Source organism: Erinaceus europaeus, chromosome X (genome assembly GCF_950295315.1).
Source record: "Erinaceus europaeus chromosome X, mEriEur2.1, whole genome shotgun sequence".
Lineage (NCBI taxonomy): Eukaryota > Metazoa > Chordata > Mammalia > Eulipotyphla > Erinaceidae > Erinaceus > Erinaceus europaeus.
In genome coordinates, this window is record NC_080185.1 from 35908768 (window position 1) to 35927644 (window position 18877).

At 37.1% G+C, this 18877-nt stretch overlaps 1 protein-coding gene across 5 annotated transcripts in view; it reads left to right on the plus strand.

Moving 5' to 3' along the window:
- The window catches only part of TENM1 (teneurin transmembrane protein 1), a 1227224-nt gene that overhangs the window by 736024 nt on the left and 472323 nt on the right, over positions 1 to 18877 (plus strand). For all 5 annotated transcript variants that reach the window (XM_060183574.1, XM_060183578.1, XM_007524285.2 and 2 more), the window contains one exon: positions 1470 to 1708. In XM_060183574.1, the coding sequence (XP_060039557.1) occupies positions 1470 to 1708 (239 nt within the window). The remainder of the gene's footprint in view (positions 1 to 1469; positions 1709 to 18877) is intronic.

Genomic DNA, 18877 nt, shown 5'->3' on the forward strand with positions numbered 1-18877 from the left:
GTAGAGTGGTTGATTAAAGACTTAGAAGCCTGAATGGCTTGAGTTCCTATTCTAGCTCTGTCATTCAGTTGCCAGGCAAATTTAGGCACATTATTTAACCTTTTTAGGCCTTCATTTCCTTAAGTGTGCAATGAGGGTAATAACATAGCCTATTTCATCTTGGAGGAAACTCACTGAGATAATGAGTATTTAGCACAGCACATGGCACTTAGCATTCAATTAGTACATCTACAAAAACAATTTCATTTTATTTGTTTTTAGCAACTCCTTCCATATGAATAAAGCACCACTGTTTATGAAACATCTATATTACAATAGTCATAAGCAGTCAACAATAATCCCATAGCAATTCAAACATGACAGCAGTGTGAAGTTATAGGACAGGCTTAGTAGAAAAATGTAAAATAGAAGTTGCCTCTGGGAATGGATTGGACCAATGGATGTATTTGGAAACACATGACAGAGTCCCCTGGGGGTTCTGGGAAAATTCTGCATCACGGAAGTTTACATTTCACAGGTGGTTGCAATGATTAAATCTCAACACATGTCCACTTCAAAACTGTACATTTCATTGTGTACACATTTTACATTACAATAAAATATGAAACTTTTAGGAAAAATATGTCACAACATGTGAAGTGTACTGATGTTCCCAATTTACTTTGAATAGTTGTAAACTAAGATGGACTGATGGATGAAGGCAGGAATGGAGAGATGGCTAGATATGTGATAAATTAAGTGTAGTCATATATGAACTGTAAAATATGGTTGGTGAGTATATGTATGCTTATTATAAAATCCCTTAAACTTTAGTAAGACACCTGCATCACTGCTTCACCACTTGTGAAGCTTTTCCCGTGCAGGTAGGAACTGGGGGCTTGAACCTGGGTCCTTCAGCACTGCAACATGTACACTCAAACAAGTGTGCTATTGCCCAACCCCTGAATAGCCATTTTTATAGTAAAATATTGGGTGAAAATATGTCTATGAAAGCTAGTCTCTAAATAAAATAGTGATGTTTAGTCTGCTGAAATTACCAGTGTGCCTGGTGATACTTCTATTTTTAAACCAACTCTTGTGGGGGTTTAGTGAAAGGGACTAATATTGTTAATAACATTAAATGTAGAATATTAGTTAATAACATTAAATGTGGACTATCCATGCTCAGAGTTTGCAAAATCCACTAGTCAGCAAATCATGACAGAAAATCCCTTTCTTCCTCTGAAAGGACTAAATGAGGAAATGAGGGAGATCTCCAACAACTTTTTATAAGTAACTCCTAGGTTTATGGAGCTTTTGCTGAAGCCCTCCTAATTTATCTGAAATTTGTCACAGCATGATTGAAATTAGTGAAGTCTGTAGTTTTGTACCAACTGGCTTTAATTTTTATAGCCTAAACTTGCATTTCTTCTCTTCTTTCTCCTCCTCTTCCTCTCTCTCTCTCTCCTTTTTTTTTTTTTTTTTTGCAGGCATTTCCTGTTCAAACATGGATCTGGATCTTCAGCTATCTTCAGTGCAGCCAGTCAGAACTACCCACTGACATCCAACACAGTGTACTCACCCCCTCCCAGGCCACTTCCTCGAAGCACCTTTTCCAGACCTGCCTTTACCTTTAACAAACCGTACAGATGCTGCAATTGGAAGTGTACAGCCTTGAGCGCCACAGCTATCACAGTGACTTTGGCCTTGTTATTAGCCTATGTGATTGGTAAGCCCTTTTTTTACCTTTTCTTCTGAAACAAAGTCTTGCTTTGTTCGTACTAGAGGTGAGGATATCTGTTTCAACAATGAAACCTATAAATTTGAAGCATGGCTTAGTATTATAAATAACAAACAAATTTCTAATTAGTTTTCTTGTTGTTTTTGCACTTCCTAACCTTAAATATAGCTGAAGAGAGTAAAGAATATTTTGAGGAGAAATATTTATACTACTAACACATCTTATTGATTACAATTACTGTAGCTAACCATTTTTCTTCAATTAAAAGGTTGTTATGATTTTCTCATTAGAAGCCATAAGTACTAATGTACAATAGCTTCTTAAATTATAGGTAAACAGTAATGCTGCTACCAAATTTTCAGATAGTAATTTCATTAAAGTAGTCATTATTTCTAAAAATTCAGAGTCTTGCACTAGCACTATATGTGCATACCTATATCAATTCTTACTTGCACTAGGTAAGTGGCTGCAAAAATTATGTGGTGACTATGATCAGGAAGGTAGTGGAAAAAGATAGTAGTGAGGCACTGTCTCCACTTTTAAGAAATATATTGTTTTTTTTTTTAATTTTTTATTTAAGAAAGGATTAGTGAACAAAAGCATAAGGTAGGAGGGGTACAACTCCACACAATTCCCACCACCCAATCCCCATAACCCACCCTCTCCCATGATAGCCTTCCCATTCTCTAGCCCTCTGGGAGCATGGACCCAGGGTCGTTGAGGGTTGCAGAAGGTAGAGGGTCTGGCTTCTGTAATTGCTTCCCCGCTGAACATGGGCGTTGACTGGTCGGTCCATACTCCCAGTCTGCCTCTCTCTTTCCCTAGTAAGGTGTGTCTCTGGGGAAGCTGAGCTCCAGGACACATTGGTGGGGTCTTCAATCCAGGGAAGCCTAGCCAGCATCCTGGTGGCATCTGGAACCTGGTGATTGAAAAGAGAGTTAACATACAAAGCCAAACAATTTGTTGAGCAGTCATGGATCCCAAGTTTGGAATAGTGGAGAGGAAGTGTTAGGGAGGTACTCACTGCAAACTCTAGTGTAATCCTGCTTTCAGGTATATATTTTGCAGTAGTTTATGGATACGTGTGCACATACGCTCTCTCTCACAGAAACTGGTGTATGTCTAGGTTATGGGACTTTGTTAGAAAGTGAACTACCTGAGATGAAATTAGAGTGTACTATAAAAGGAAAGGTCTCACCCGAGTAATGAAGCTGAAGGGTTGTCATTCCACACGTGAAGTCTCTGGATACACTCTGAGGTGAAGCATGTTGAGATGGCAATCGTTGCGTTGGTTAGGTTGTGATCGGCGGATGCAATATTATTTGGTATGGATTGGGAGATGCATACGGGAAAGTGAGCCCTATCCAAGGGTGCCAGCACTGGGGGAAGTAGGGGCTCTATAGTGAAGATGTGAGGTTCCTGCTGTCTTAGGGTTCAAAAAGACAATCAATAGTTAATATTATCATCACATTATTTGTTAATTGGGTTAACTTTGAAAAGTCCCTTTGTTATGGTTTGCTGTACAGTACCCAGTATCTTGTATATAGCTGTGCTATTGGAAGCTTCTAATCTACTTGGTCTAGGCTTTTGAGAGAGTCAGCATATCAAATACGTAGCCTATCTATTAAAAAGATTCAGTTTGTCTTTTGAGAACCTTTGAGACATACAATTGATTTCCCCCTCTCATATTAATTAACTACTGATTTATATGTCTACATTTTGCTAGGAGTGTACATAAACACCATTCCCATCACCAAAGGACCGTGACCCATCCCTCCCGCCCACTCCCACCCCCCACTGGCCCAGGAAGCTACATGTCTACCCCTCACCACTGGGTTTTTACTTTGGTGCCCTACTTACAATTTGATCAGGTCCTGCTTTTAGTTTCCCTTTCAGATCTTCTAAGTCAGCTTCTGTTGATGAGTGGGATCATCCCATACTCATCTTTAACTTTCTGACTTAGTTCACTTAACATAATTTCTTCTAGCTCTGTCCAAGATGGGTCAGAGAAGGTGGGTTCATTGTTCTTGATAGCTGCATAGTATTCCATTGTGTATATATACCACAGCTTTCTCAGCCATTCATCTGTTGTTGGGCACCTGGGTTGCTTCCAGGTTTTAGCTATTATGAATTGTGCTGCTATGAACATAGGAGTACACACCTCTTTTTGGTTGGGTGTTATGGAGTCCTTGGGGTATAACCCCAGGAGAGGAATTATTGGGTCATATGGAAGGTCCATGTCTAGCCTTCTGAGAGTTTTCCAGACTGCTCTCCACAGAGGCTGTACCAATTTACATTCCCACCAGCAATGTAAAAGGGTTCCTCTGTCCCCACATCCTCTCCAGCATTTGTTGCTGCTGTCCTTTTTGATGTATGCCATTCTTACAGGAGTGAGGTGGTATCTTAGTGTTGTCTTAATTTGCATTTCTCTGACAATCAGTGACCTAGAGCAGTTTTTCATATGTTTGTTAGCCTTTTGGATCTCCTCTGTGGTGAATGTTTTGTTCATTTCCTCTGCCCATTTTTGGATGGGGTCATTTGCTTTTTTGCGGCTAAGTTTGCTGAGCTCTTTATATATTTTGGTGATTAGTTTCTTGTCTGATATCTGGCATGTGAAGATCTTCTCCCATTCTGTGGGGGGTCTCTCTATTTGTTTAATAGCTTCTTTGGATGTGCAGAAGCTTTTCAATTTGATGTAGTCCCATTGGTTTGTTTCTGCTTTGGTCTTCCTTGCAATTGGGTTTGATTCATCAAAGATGTCTTTGAGGTGTAGATGGGAAAGTGTTTTACCAATGTTTTCCTCTAAGTATTTGATTGTTTCTGGTCTGACATCTAGGTCTTTGATCCATATGGAGTTGATTTTTGTTTCTGGTGAGATAAAGTGGTTCAATTTCATTCTTCTGCATGTTACAACCCAGTTTTCCCAGCACCATTTATTGAAGAGAGCCTCCTTCTTCCATTTAATCCTTTGGGCCCCCTTATCAAAGATTAGATGCCCAAAGGTGTTGGGATTTACTTCTGGGCTTTCAATTCTGTTCCACTGGTCTGTGTGCCTATTTTTGTTCCAGTACCATGCTGTTTTGATGATGATGGCTTTATAATATAGTTTAAGGTCTGGGAGTGTGATGCCTCCATTTCTGTTTCTTTTCCTTAGGATGGTTTTGGCAATTCTAGGTGTTTTCAGGTTCCAGATAAATGATTGTAGTGTTTGTTCTATTCTCTTAAAGAAGCTTGGTGGAACTTTGATGGGTATTGCATTAAATTTGTATATGGCTCTGGGGAGAATGTTCATTTTGATGATATTTATTCTTCCAATCCATGAGCATGGGATATCTTTCCATTTCTTGGTATCAGTTTCTATCTCCTTGAGTAGCGACTCATAGTTTTCAGCATACAAGTCTTTCACTTCTTTGGTCAACTTTATTCCTAGGTATTTGATTGATTTTGCTGAAACAGTAAATGGGAGTGATTTCTGGATGTCTTCTTCTTCAGATTTAGAGTTTGCATAAAGAAATGCCACTGATTTTTGTACATTGATTTTGTAGCCTGATACCTTGCTATATTGCCTAACAACTTCCAGTAATTTTCTACTGGATTCTTTAGGTCTTTCTATGTATACTATCATATCATCTGCAAATAGTGAGTGCTTGACTTCTTCCCTTCCAATCTGTATCCCTTTGATTTCTTTCTCTTGCCTGATTGCTATGGCAAGAACTTCCAATACTATGTTGAAGAGTAACGGTGACAGTGGGCAGCCCTGTCTAGTCCCTGATCTGAGGGGGAATGCTTTCAGCTTCTCTCCATTGAGTATGATGTTGGCTGTAGGTTTGCTATATATCGACTCCACTATCTTGAGGAATTTCCCATCTATTCCCATTTTTTGTAGAGTTTTGAGCATGAATGGGTGTTGGATTTTGTCAAAGGCTTTCTCTGCATCTATTGAGATAATCATGTCGTTTTTGGCTTTGCTTTTATTGATGTGATGAATGACATTGATTGATTTACGGATGTTGAACCAGCCTTGCATTCCTGGAATGAATCCCACTTGGTCATGATGAACAATCTTTTTGATGTCTTGCTGTATCCGGTTGGCCAAGATCTTGTTTAATATTTTGGCATCTATGTTCATCAGAGATATTGGTCTGTAGCTTTCCTTTTTTGTTCTGTCTCTATCAGCTTTTGGTATCAGGGTATGTTGGCTTCATAAAAGGTGGAAGGGAGTATTCCTGTTTCTTCAATCTTATGGAATAGCTTAAGAAGTATGGGTATTAACTGTTTCCTGAAAGTTTTGTAGAATTCGTTTGTGAAGCCATCTGGTCCAGGACTTTTGTTGTTGGGGAGATTCTTAATAACGGTTTCAATTTCTTTGTCTGTGATTGGTGCATTTAGATTTTGTAGTTCTTCTTGGTTCAGTTTTGGAAGTGCATAGGTTTCTAGGAATTGTTCCATTTCTTCCAGATTCTCTAGCTTGGTGGCATATAGTTCTTTATAGAAGTTTCGCAAAATTCTCTGGATTTCGTGGTGTCAGTTGTGATATCTCCTGTATCGTTTACAATTCTATTAATTTGAGTCTTCTCTCTTTTTTGTTTGGTGAGTCTGGCTAGGGGTTTGTCAATTTTGTTTAATCTTTCAAAGAACCAACATTTGGCTTCATTGATCTTTTGTATGGTTCTTTTATTTTCGATGTTGTTTATTTCTGCTCTAACTTTAGTGATTTCTGTCCTTCTGGTTGCTTTAGGGTTCCTTTGTTCCTCTTCCTCTAAGTCCTTGAGGTGTGTAGTAAGTTCGTTCATTTGGGCTTCTTCTTGGTGGTTAATATGTGATTGTATAGCTATAAGTTTCCCTCTCAGTACTGCTTTAGCTGTGTCCCAAATATTTTGATAGGTTGTGTCTTCATTTTCATTAGTTTCCAGGAACATTTGAATTTCCTGTTTGAGTGAGTGTCTGACCCAGTGGTTCTTAAGGAGCATGTTGTTTAGTTTCCAAATTCTATGTCTTTTAATAATTTTCCGTTTGTTGTTAAAAGTTAGTTTTACTCCACTGTGGTCTGAGAAGATACTTGGGATGATTTCAATGTTCTTGAATTTATTGATGCTGTCTTTGTGGCCTAACATGTGGTCTATCCTTGAGTATGTGTTGTGTGGATTTGAAAAGAAGGTGTATTCCAGTTTTTTGGGGTGGAGGAGTCTGAAAATGTCCAAGAGGTCTAGTCTGTCAATCTCTTCATTCAATTCTCTTGTATCTTTATTGGTTCTCTGCTTTGTTGATCTGTCTAAGTGTGAGAGTGGGGTATTGAAGTCTCCCACTATTATTGTATTACTATTGATGTATTTTTGAAATTCTTTCAATAGGTGTTTAATGTATTTAGATGGTCCCTCGTTGGGTGCATAAATGTTAATAATTGTTAAGTCTTCTTGGCTGATTGATCCTCTAATCATTATGTAATGTCCTTGCCTATCTTTTATTACTTTATTTAATTTAAAATCTATCGTGTCTGAGATGAGAATGGCTGTTCCTGCCCTTTTTTGTGGACCGTTAGCCTGTATGATAGTTTTCCATCCTTTCACTTTAAGTCTGTGTTTATCTTGTTGTGACAGATGTGATTCTTGCAAGCAGCATATGGTTGGGTTATGTTTTCTGATCCATCCCCCACCCTGTGCCTTTTGATGGGTGAGTTTAAGCCATTGACATTTATTGATATTATGGATTTAATGTATTATAGTGCCATTGTTCTAAAAAACAATTTGTTTACTCTGATATATTACAAGTATTATAGTGATGTTCTTGTTTATAAGAGGTCTTTTAGTACCTCTTTCAGGGCCGGCTTGGTGATAGTTGCCTCCTTTAACTGTTGTTTGTCTAAGAAGGTTTTGATCCCTCCATCTAGCTTGAATGAAAGTCTAGCAGGATATATAATCCTTGGTTGAAACCCTTTTTCATTCAGGGCTCGATAGATATCTTGCCACTCCCTTCTGGCTTTTAGAGTTTGAGTTGAGAAATCTGCAGAAAGTCTTACGGGTTTTCCCCTGTATGTGACTTTTTGTTTCTCTCTTGCAGCCTTTAGGATCCTTTCTTTATCCTTACTTCTTCTCATTGTGACTATGATGTGTCTTGGTGTTTTCAGGTCTGGGTTGATTCTGTTTGGTACTCTCTGGGCCTCTTGCACCTTGATATCCTTTCTGTTATTCAGGTCTGGGAATTTTTCTTGTATTATTTCCTCTAGAATGTTTGCTTCCCCTTCCTCTCTTTCTTCCTCTGGCAGGCCAATTATATGAATGTTACTTCTTTTGAGATCATCCCATATGTCTCTGTTGTTGTTTTCAGTGTCTCTCAATCTCTTTTTAAGCTCTTTCACCTCTTTCTTAGTTTTCTCTAACTCATCCTCTGTCTGACTAATTCTGTTTTCTGCTTCTGTTAGTCTGCTTTCCCTTGCCTCAGCTTCTTTCTTCATTACAGCTATTTCAGCTTTCAGTTCTCTAATTGTCTCAAGATAATCAGTATTTTCCTTGGGGGTCTCAACTGTTGTTTCCCTAATACTGCCATTTCTTTCCTCCAATGTTGTTTTCATTTCTGTGATTAATAAGTTTATTATTGCTTGCATACTTTTCTTATCTATGGTTACTTCTGACTGATTTGTGGTTTCTTCTGGGCTCTTGTCTTCATTCATTGGGGTAGCAGTTTTATTTGTTTTTAATCTACCCATTTTTTTTTAATTTATGTGTTTCTCTCTCTTTTTTTTTTAATGCTCTGTTGTTCCTCAGTTGTTGTGTTTTGAGCACAAGTAACACTGTACTAAATACCTTTATGACAATTGCACTCACCAACCTCCGGAATAACAGTAGCAACTGAAGTAAGTATTGAAGGAGTTTAATCGTTACCAGTTAGCCAAACAATTTCTCCAGTCCGTGAAAGAATATTAACCAAATCCCAGTGAAGAAAGAGAAAAGGAAGAGAGGATAGCAAGAATAGACAGTTATGCAAATCTACTATCCAGTGTATATTCTAAGGGTAACAAGAGTGTAAAGGGAACTAGAGCAGAGACAGACACATAGAGAGTCCACTCTGGGTCAGATTTCTTCCCCAAAGTAATTCACAAATTCAGAAAGGCAAAGAAGAAAGAAGTGTATGACAAGATTAAAAAAAGAGAGAGAGAGAGATAGAGAGAGAGATAAGAGAGAGAAAAGGGAGAAGATAAGAAGAAGAGTTGTAATTAAAGAGCAGTGCGAGGAACTTCCCAAATGTGTATCATTGAATTAAAAAAAAAAAAAAAACCCTGTTTGGTGGTATGGGGTATCCTGCTAGTAGCTGGTCCCAGGCACTGCTTATGGGGGGGGGAGGCGGCGGGAAGGATGTATGCTTGAAAATTAAAAGGAAGAAAAAAGAATTTTTTCCCCTACTCTAATTCTTAACCCAAATTAAGTTATAGACACATCCTTGGTATGACCGTTATGGCCCCTTATTGGCTGGCCTGCTAAAGGCAGAAAATCCTATTGTTTACACGAGATGTGTCCGGAGCTCAAAGGCTAGCCGCTTCTCAATCCGCCATCTTCCGGGAAACCCCGCCCTCCAGACTTTTTTAAAGGATTTCTCAAAAATGAAAACTAGCTCCAAGTCCTTTGATCCAATGAGAGCTATACTCACGAAGTCTTTGGATCCACCCTCAGGGTCGCGGTGGACCCTGGCGACTCCCAAGAGTCAGCCCCCTAGCTAAAGTGCTCTCTCCGGGTCCTCTGCCCGCCTCGCTCTGCAACCGGCTGAGGAGCCGCCTTCCCGGGCGGGCGGAGGACAATGCCCGGCGCACTCGCCTTGCCTGGTGCCGCCTGGGAATTCTGGCGCCCCGCTAGTCCGTGTCACCTTTACTCTAATTGTTAACCCAAATTAAACTGTAATCACTTCTTTGGTGTCCCCCCCCCTTATTGACTGGCCTGCTAAAGGCAGAAAATCCTACCGTTGCCGACGATGCTATCAGAGCACTCGCTGTTAGCGATTTCTCAGGCCGCCATCTTCCCACAATCCTCCAAAATATATTGTTTTTGACTCATCCTGATTAAAGTCAATCTCACTTGATGGCAAATTGTATTGATTTTTCTAGATGACATTTATTTTGACTAAACATTAATTTCTGTGCTTGAGTGGTTCTATAATCTAAAATGTAAATTAACTTAAGAAACATGTATTTTGTAGAAGCACTATTCCTAGAATGAAAAGTATATCATGATAGAAAACAAATTCTGTCCAGGAACATCACTTGTAATTTCTTTCTGTTTTCCTAATTGAAGCAGACTTATTTACAACAATAGTATGAACATGATTCTTATAATCATAAATAATAAGTTTGTATGAGTCTGACCTACTCAAACAATTAATTACATTAAAGTTCCCATAAGCAAAAATTTTAGGAGTTCTAGAGAAGATTATTGTGGGCTGGAAAAATAGCACATTTGAACAGTGCCCTGTTTTCCCATGTGCACATGTGCACTACCCAGGTTCAAGTCAACCCCCACTGCATTGAAAGAATCTCTCTCTCTCTCTCTCTCTCTCTCTCTCTCTCTCCCTCTCTCCTTCCCTTCCTCAAAAAATGTCATCTTGGAACTGTGAAGTCCTGGTGATAACAATAACAATAACAATAACATTTAGTAAATACATTTTGTAAAAACATTACTGATAACATCAACTATACAGAATCATAGTCTTCGTTAATGTTCATGACGATCTTGTTTTTTCTTACAATCCAAATATCATTAAATAATACTTCTATTAAATGTGAATAACATCCCTGTATAGTAGAAAATGTCTTTTATCACGGGTATTTCAGGATAACCTAGCATTTGTATGCATTTGATTTGTAATCTTGTAGTAAATGCCGCTGCTAGGTCAGGGAGATAAGCTGACAATAGCACACCAAACTTTCATTCCTGAAATCCCAGAAGTCCTAGTTATAGGTTCAATCCTTAATACTTCTACAAAAAGTTCTTTCCTTTCTCTCTCTCTCACTCTCTCTCTCCTCTACCATGAAAATAAACATAAATAAATATAAAATGTTTAAAAGTAATGAGTGAATAAAAAGAAATGATGTTGAAGAAATAGAGGTCAGATGAGAATGTGGTGCAATGCAAATATGATTTCCATATAGAATCACTCAAAGAGAAGGAGTAATATGACAAGTTAATCTAGAAATTTTTCAAAATGTCCTTGTTCAACTGTGAGACAAATTGTCTTATAAGCTGTGTTATATTAATTTTTACTATGTAGATATTTAATGTTTTCAACACAAAGCTTAAGTCCTTGTTTAAACAAGTTCCATTTACTATAAACTTTGTTAATAGAGTTATACTATCTTCAAACCTATGTTTCTATTTAAATTTAATTTAGAAGTTATTTTGAATACATTGTGTTGTTATAAGAATAAAATGGCTTAGTACAACAAAAGTACTTGTCATAGTACCTAAAACACAGTAAGTATAATATAAATGTTAATATTATGTTGTTGTTGCCATTATCTATGATTATTATTCATTCATGATTAAAGTTTATTGGTCTTCAGAGTTAACCATTATATTCATGACTGAATCTCAACTTCAATTTTCTGACATAACCCCCCCTATTGGCATAGGCTTGATGAGGATAAAATGGAATTGTACAAATTATACATAGAACTTTACTTGTTTTAGTTCATTTGGTCCTCATAATAGTCTTTAAGGCTCACTCTCAGTTGTAAATATGTTTTATTTTTGTTTTTATTGTTTGGGGTCAGAATAGAATGTATTCATTTGCCTTCTTCAAAAGGAAAGTGTTCCTCACAATACAGTAAGGAAGTAAAATAGAATATGGTAAATTTATATTTGGGAAAATCAGAGAACATTTTAAATGGAGAAAATAGAAATGAGAGGTTTCTGTCTAGTAAATTTAAACATACAAGGAACTGTTCCTAAATGTATAAGAGAAGATATGTTGTTAAATATACTTACCAAATCCATGCCCTCATGTATATTAAGCATACACTCTACCAGTGAGCTACATTCATGGCTAAATATATTTTATAAATGAGAACACAGAATCTTAGCAATGGCTGATCACGTTGCAATTAAGAGATATCATCAGTACAAAGTGAGAGATTTAAGCTAGAGCAGAACTCAAGAGCACATGCTTTTGAGTGCTAGACCTTGCTGCCCTCTAGTACTACAGTAAACACTGCTGTTTATTTAATTCTTGGTCTACAGGACTCACTAGACATTTTTTTTCTTTTTTACTTGGAAATTACATTGCAATAGTGAGTGCAGCTAAGACTTGTTTGTTTGTGAGAAATATATGTTGAAATCATTTCCTGTGAGATATAGAACCAGAACGATCAGGCTAAATGCTCACTAGTAGCACAATAGGTTGAATGCGTTTAAAATGAGGAAATGTCATGACAAGCACTGCAACATGATTCCTAGTTCATCTATGAACTGAACATTATGTATCTTTGCATAAATCAGCTGAAAACTCTTCCTGGACTTCCCCCACCAATGCCATATTGATAGCTATCTGGAAAGAGTAGGAAGAGATATTCAGGTAAAAGATGTCACATACAAGCTGTAACATACATGATGATTTTTAAATAGCTTTCTGTGGTTGAAATAAAAGTGTATTATATTTCAAAATAGGAAATCATTACTTTCTCAACTCTTGCTGAGTTTGTAAGAATCATTTCCTTTTCAATCTCTCCTTTGCAGTTACTGTACAGCCCAACTAAAATCTTTCACTGAAACTACTGCTTTAGTTTCCTGTGCAAATGTATTTCTTCTTATTTTATTTTCCTCTATTGTCCATTTTGCATAACCTTTAGATACTAATGGCTATATGCTTTGCTGCCCTCAATCCACTAGGGAAATCACATTGATATCAATGGGACATCAATAAGTGTATTAAATGTATTGTACATTTTGACTCTGTAAATGTTCATTGGAAATCCAGTGTCTGAAAATCAAAATCTGGATTACTCAGGAAATCAGCCCTTCCCCAACACCTACAATACAATACCTTTTGGGTCAGCAAGAGAATAATTCCTTGGGATAATTTTGAGGTCATAAAATTTTGTGAAGGAAGGCATGGAAAGATATTGATTACATGAAGATATTATAGAATGCCTATTGTCACCACTTATCCATAAATCTGTAACATTTTCAATCTGAATACAAAATCTGTCCTTATGCTTCATCCTCTGTGATATTCTGCCATCAGTGATGTATCAGTGCCAGTCTGAAGCACACTTACTTGAATTTACAAATAAGCCATATGAAGTAGTAGTCCGGAAGACAGATGACCATATGTAAGGTACCAAGAGAAGGCGAGGTTAAGGTACTTCATCAATGGTAGTGAAGGGCACTAAAACAGCTTCTCAGGTAATCTTTGATGTTTTGATCAAGTTTCTCTATAGTCAGCAGTTTGTATAAGAGGCAATAGAAACTCACAGGTCATAGAAACCTCAGGAATACATTGTGTGTGGGGTCAAATGGGCTGTTGCATTGAGTGAGTTGGGGAATAGAGATTTCTGGCTCTCAAACTCAGTGCCATCAACTAATGACACCATTGTTTCTTTTCCTTAGCTATGAAATTAGTAATGATTCATACCACTTTCTGGGGATGAAGGAAGTGTCCAAACTCTGCAGATGAAATAGGTTTCTTTGTCATGATATATTATACAACCGACTTTGAGAAAGTTGACCAAGCTGAATATTAACAAAACTAAATTAGGAAAGAAACTATTGAGTCTTATTCTCTGATCTGAAGTTTAGGGATAAAACTATTCAGGAGGAAAAGGACATACTTTACTTTATTCTCTGCACTAAACTTGAGTAACATTGATTTTAGTGCTTTCTTTTGCCTTCTTTATACTAGTCCAATTGCCCTACTTCCCGGGATGTTATTACAGCAGAATAAGATAATGATAGGATGAATGTGTGCACTTTCCTTCCTCACAAAGAAAATGCAGAGACCTCACAATATAGGAAAGAAATGAAATCCAATCTAGCAAATTTAGATTCTGAAATTATGAACACAGATTTTTAATGGAGAGACTAGAAATATTTTTTCTTCTAGATATAAATACATAATGTCCCTCACAGAGAGTATAGTGAATGTAGATAGATGTGCTTACCAAAAGCCATCTCTTTCACTTACTAAAAATTTCATTAATGTCTCTGTACCATGGTCACCTTATCTATAAAATGGGTATGTACATTTCCTCATGGATTTTCTTTTTACTTAAATGTATTAGATACATCACTTTGGAAATTGCTTAGAATATCTAAAATAAATTAATAAATAAACCAAATAATTAAATAAATAATAAAAAAGGGACCAGTTGTTGTACCAGATAGAACACACATGTTACCATGCACAAGGACCCTGGTTCAAGAGCAGTAGAGCAGTGCTGCAAATGTCACTCTCTTAACTCTATCCATCCCTCCCCTCAAAATTTCTCTCAGTTTCTATTTAAAAAAAAACATAAAAATCTGCCAGGAGTGTGGATTTGTCTTGCAGGCACTGAACCCCAGAGATAACTCTAGTGGTAATTAAAAAAAATCTAAATGAGGATTAACTATGGGGGCCAGGTGATGCTGCACCTGGTTGAGCACACATGTTACAATGCTCAAGGACATGGGTTCAAGACTCTGTTCCCCACCTGCGGAGGGAAAGCTTTGTGAGTGCTGAAGCAGTGTTGTAGATGTCTCTGTCTCCTTCCCTCTGTACAATACCCTTCCCTCTCATTTTCTGGCTGTCTCTATCCAAAAAGTAAAATAAAGATAATAAAATTAATTAAAAATAAATTTTAAAAAGATTAATTATTGGGGAGAGAGGCTTCTTTGCCATGATCAGGACTTAAGTTCAAACCTAATGCCTATGACACTGGGGAAATCTTTAGTATTATGTCTCTCCATTTGTCTTTCTGAAACTGGTGGGTTGGAGTAGTGAAGCTCCTTTGATTACTGAAAAAAAAAAAGATCGATTATTAGCATTAATGAATTGAATTATTTTTTAAGTTATTCATTTGATCTGTGGTAATTAAAATAACCATGTATTTTATCCAAACACGAACTACTTTTTTTCATTTCTTCCCAAAGTCATCTAAAAACAGTTCTTCAGAGTTGGAATATCTATTTCATAAAACTCCTTTGATGAGTTTGTGGTTTCCTTCTGTCTGGTATAGAGTACACAGAGAGAGCTGTACCTTCTGTATGTGCAATTTCACTGCTGTAGTAGGCTTTTCTAACCTCTTGTTTTCATTTTATTCTTTTTTAAGTCTTCTTTTTTAGTTTTAGTATATGTATTTATTTATTGGATAGAAACAGCCAGAAATAGAGAGGGAAGGGGTGATAGAAAAGAGGAGAGAGACAGAGAGACACCTGCAACACTGCTTCACCACTCTCAAAGCTTTCCTCCTGCAGGTGGGATCTGGAGGCTCAAACCCCTGTCCTTACACATGGTAACGTGCCCTCAACCAGGTGCACCACCACCAGCCCCCCATTTTACTCTTTTTCATTTTAATTTAATTTTTCATTTTAATCTTTTAAATTTGATTTTCATTTTTTATTCAGATAGATAGCCAGAGAGAGAACCAGAATGATAAAGAAAGAGATATATGCAAAGAGAGAGACCACAGCACCAGAGCATTCTTTTTAAAATATTTATTTATTATTTATTCCCTTTTGTTGTCCTTGTTGTTTTATTGTTGTAGTTATGATTGATGTAGTTGTTGTTGGATAGGACAGAGAGAAATGGAGAGAGGAGGGGAAAACAGAGAGGGGGATAGAAAGATAGACACATGCAGACCTGCTTCACCACTTGTGAAGTGACTCCCCTGCAGGAGGGGAGCCGGGGGCTCGAACCGGATCCTTAGGCCGTTCATAGCACTTTGCACCACCTGCGCTTAACCCACTGTGCAACCGTGCAACTCCCAGCATTATTCTTCTTACCACAGAACTCCATATTTGGTGTTGAGTCTAGAACATGGGGCATTAGCATGTAAGGCATGTACCCTACCCAGTGAGCTGTATCTCTAACCCACTTTTATTTTATTTTTCTTGTCATCAACTGGGATTCACCAACTTTCTGCTAGATAGACAGATGATAGATACAACACCAATAAAACTTCTTCCGGTGCTCCAATGCAGTGGGGACTGTGCACAAACCTAGGTCAAACACATTGCAAAGCAGCATAGTGTCTATGAACTGTTTCTGCAATAAGTCTGTCTTACTTTTAATTAATGCCTCTTACTTTATGTTTGGACCCTTCAGGAGGCCATATATAGCTTGAAATACCTTTTTCATTAAAATATTTTACAGCTGAGGACATTCAAGAAATAGCTCAGCTTCAAATGCTAAAATGCATTTTATCTTATAGATCATTATCAATTCTTTTATGTTATGTTTAATACTTGTTATTACTTCTACTTCACTCCTAAGAACTTATTCATCGTGCTATTGCCTCCTACCAAGCAATCTACCAACTTTCTAGCAAACTGTTCCTGAATGGTAGATCTGGAAAATGGTTTGATTATAATTCTGCCATCTATTTACATATCAAAGTTGATTTAAATGATTTATATGTTCACCCATCACCTTTGGATGGAATATATTTCATAAGTCTTATCCCCACTATGGTAAGTGAAACTTTTACTGTCATAAGTAAACCAAATTCAAATTAAACATGCTAAAGTGACAGGAAGAATCTGTGTTAAATGCAGCTACTTTTTAGGACCAGAGTTTACACCTGTTTCTCAGAATGAAGCAATTTTAATGAAATGAAAATATTGTCCTAATTTATTTCTTTTTTAAGTTACATATTTATTTGTTTATTTATTTATTTATTTATTTTTACAGGGCAGAGAAAATTGAGAGGGGAATGGAGAGGGAGAGGGAGAGAGAAAGACACCCGAAACACTGCTTGTGAAGCTTCACCCCTGCAGGAGGGGAAAGGGGGTTGAGACTGGATCCTTGTATATGGTAACCTGTGAGTTCAACCAGGTGCACCACCACTTGGCCTCTATACTAATTTATTTCATAGAACTCTATTATTCTGTGGATTTAAGACAAAGCACAAAAGATTACTCCCTGGGTAGAGAAGTAAAGGATACTGAGCATGCTATGTATCAAATGTTTGTTTCGTTGTGTCAATAAGAGGCAGTCTCTCAACTAAGTACTTCTCATACAACATTTTCTAAGCTTGGGCAGCAAAATTAAAATGAGGTCTTGTGAAAAAGATAATGATCTACAGGAAGGCAGAGGAAAAGAGTACTGATCTGCATGTTGAGTATTTGATATGTTATATGTTTAAGAATTTTTAGGGAGGCCGAGGGTGGCACATCTGCTTGAGCTGACATGTTACTGTGTGCTAGGACCCGGGTTCAAGCCCCCAGTTCCCACCGGCAGAGGGAAAGCTTCCCAAGTGGTGTAGCAGAGCTGCAAGTGTCTTCTGTCTGGTATAGAGTATACAAAAAGAATGATCTCTCTGTCTCTCTCCCTCTCTCTATCTGCTTTCCTCTTAATTTCTGGCTGTCTCCTTCCAATAAATAAATGTAATAAATTAAAAAAATAAATTTTAGTGTAGCAAGAGTCATTCTTACACATTCAGAAAAAACAACTCACTCAACAAAACACTGATTTCAATGAAAATGATTTGGATTCTGTTGCATAAAGGAAAATTTCAGTCCCATTTAACTTTTTTTTTCCCAATCCAAATTTGGATATGAATGTACATATGATATATATATATATAGACATGCTATATTATTATTTTTAGGTCCATGCTGCTTAAGTTGTTAAGCTATACTTACTCAGAAGTGGTTAAGAATAAACTAAATTAGAGCAAAGGATTTGAAACAGATGGCAGGTTAACCCATTTTAAATTTCAGAAATGTGACTGGTTTTTCATACAGAACAGCCAGAGGGGGGAGAGCTAGAATAATCAACATAATGTATGATTCATTACAGTAAAAGTAAAAGATGGCATATTTAGTGTGGAGACACACTCATTTGGGGTTCATAAATATTCTCTTTACAGAGAGAAATAGCAGCTTTATAAAATACAAATGTATTTTTAAAAAACTATGCTAAACTGGAAGATTTGGGATAGTGGCAGGAAATGAAGCTAGTAGACAGGAGTAGATCATTACAGACACTTTAAGTCATGATAAGGAACTTGCAATTTATTCCAAAAGCAAATGGAAACCTTTTAATGGTTTTTCATTAGGGCAAGAAAATTATTTGCTCAGATTTACATTTACCCTAATGGCAGTATGGATGTTGCAATTGATAGGCAGGACAATGGTGGCTGCAAAATCAGTTATTAAGACAAATTAGGACACTATAATAGTAATCTAGGTGAGTGATAGTGAGAGCATACGCTACTGAGGATGGAGAAAAGATAGAATGAAGAAGTGTTTAGAAGATAAAATGCACTGGACATAGTGACTGATTAGCCAATTAGACATGGCTGGAGAGAGGTGTGTTATCTGGCATAGGGACTAAATAGAGGCGATGCTGTTAGTCAAGACAGAATATAGAAGAAAAGGGTGCAATTATGAAAATATACATACAGATTAAGATGCTTCCTAGTACTGGAACTTCAGAGGTATCTACCCCTGAAGTCTCCCAAATTGGTGAGTTAATAAAAGGAAATATGGAGCCTAGAACTCCTGGGCATAATATTCAGGAAGATCGAGGACAAAGAATATGGTAAACACACTAAGAAGGAGTATCCAGCAAGTTTAGAAAAAGGGCTAGATGGTGAATCTGATAAGAGTGCCCACATTACCATTTCAGTAACTCAGGTTCAAACTCTGGTACCAACTTGCAGAAAGAATGTTTTATGAGTAGTAAAGCAATGCTGCAGGTGTCTATTCTTTCATTCTGTCTCTTCTCTCTCTCTCTCTCTCTCTCTCTCTATATATATATATATATATATCTTACCCTCTACCATATCTATCTATCTCACCCTCTATCATAAGAAAATTTTATAAAATTGACCAGAGGGAGTAGTGAAGTTGGAGTTGCCATACAGGCATGGAGCACCAGTGATAACTCTGATGTAAAAAAAAAAAAGTTAGATGGTATTTATATAGCATTGAGTGACTATTTTTTCTTATCCATTGTCTCATTTTTAGATATTATTTT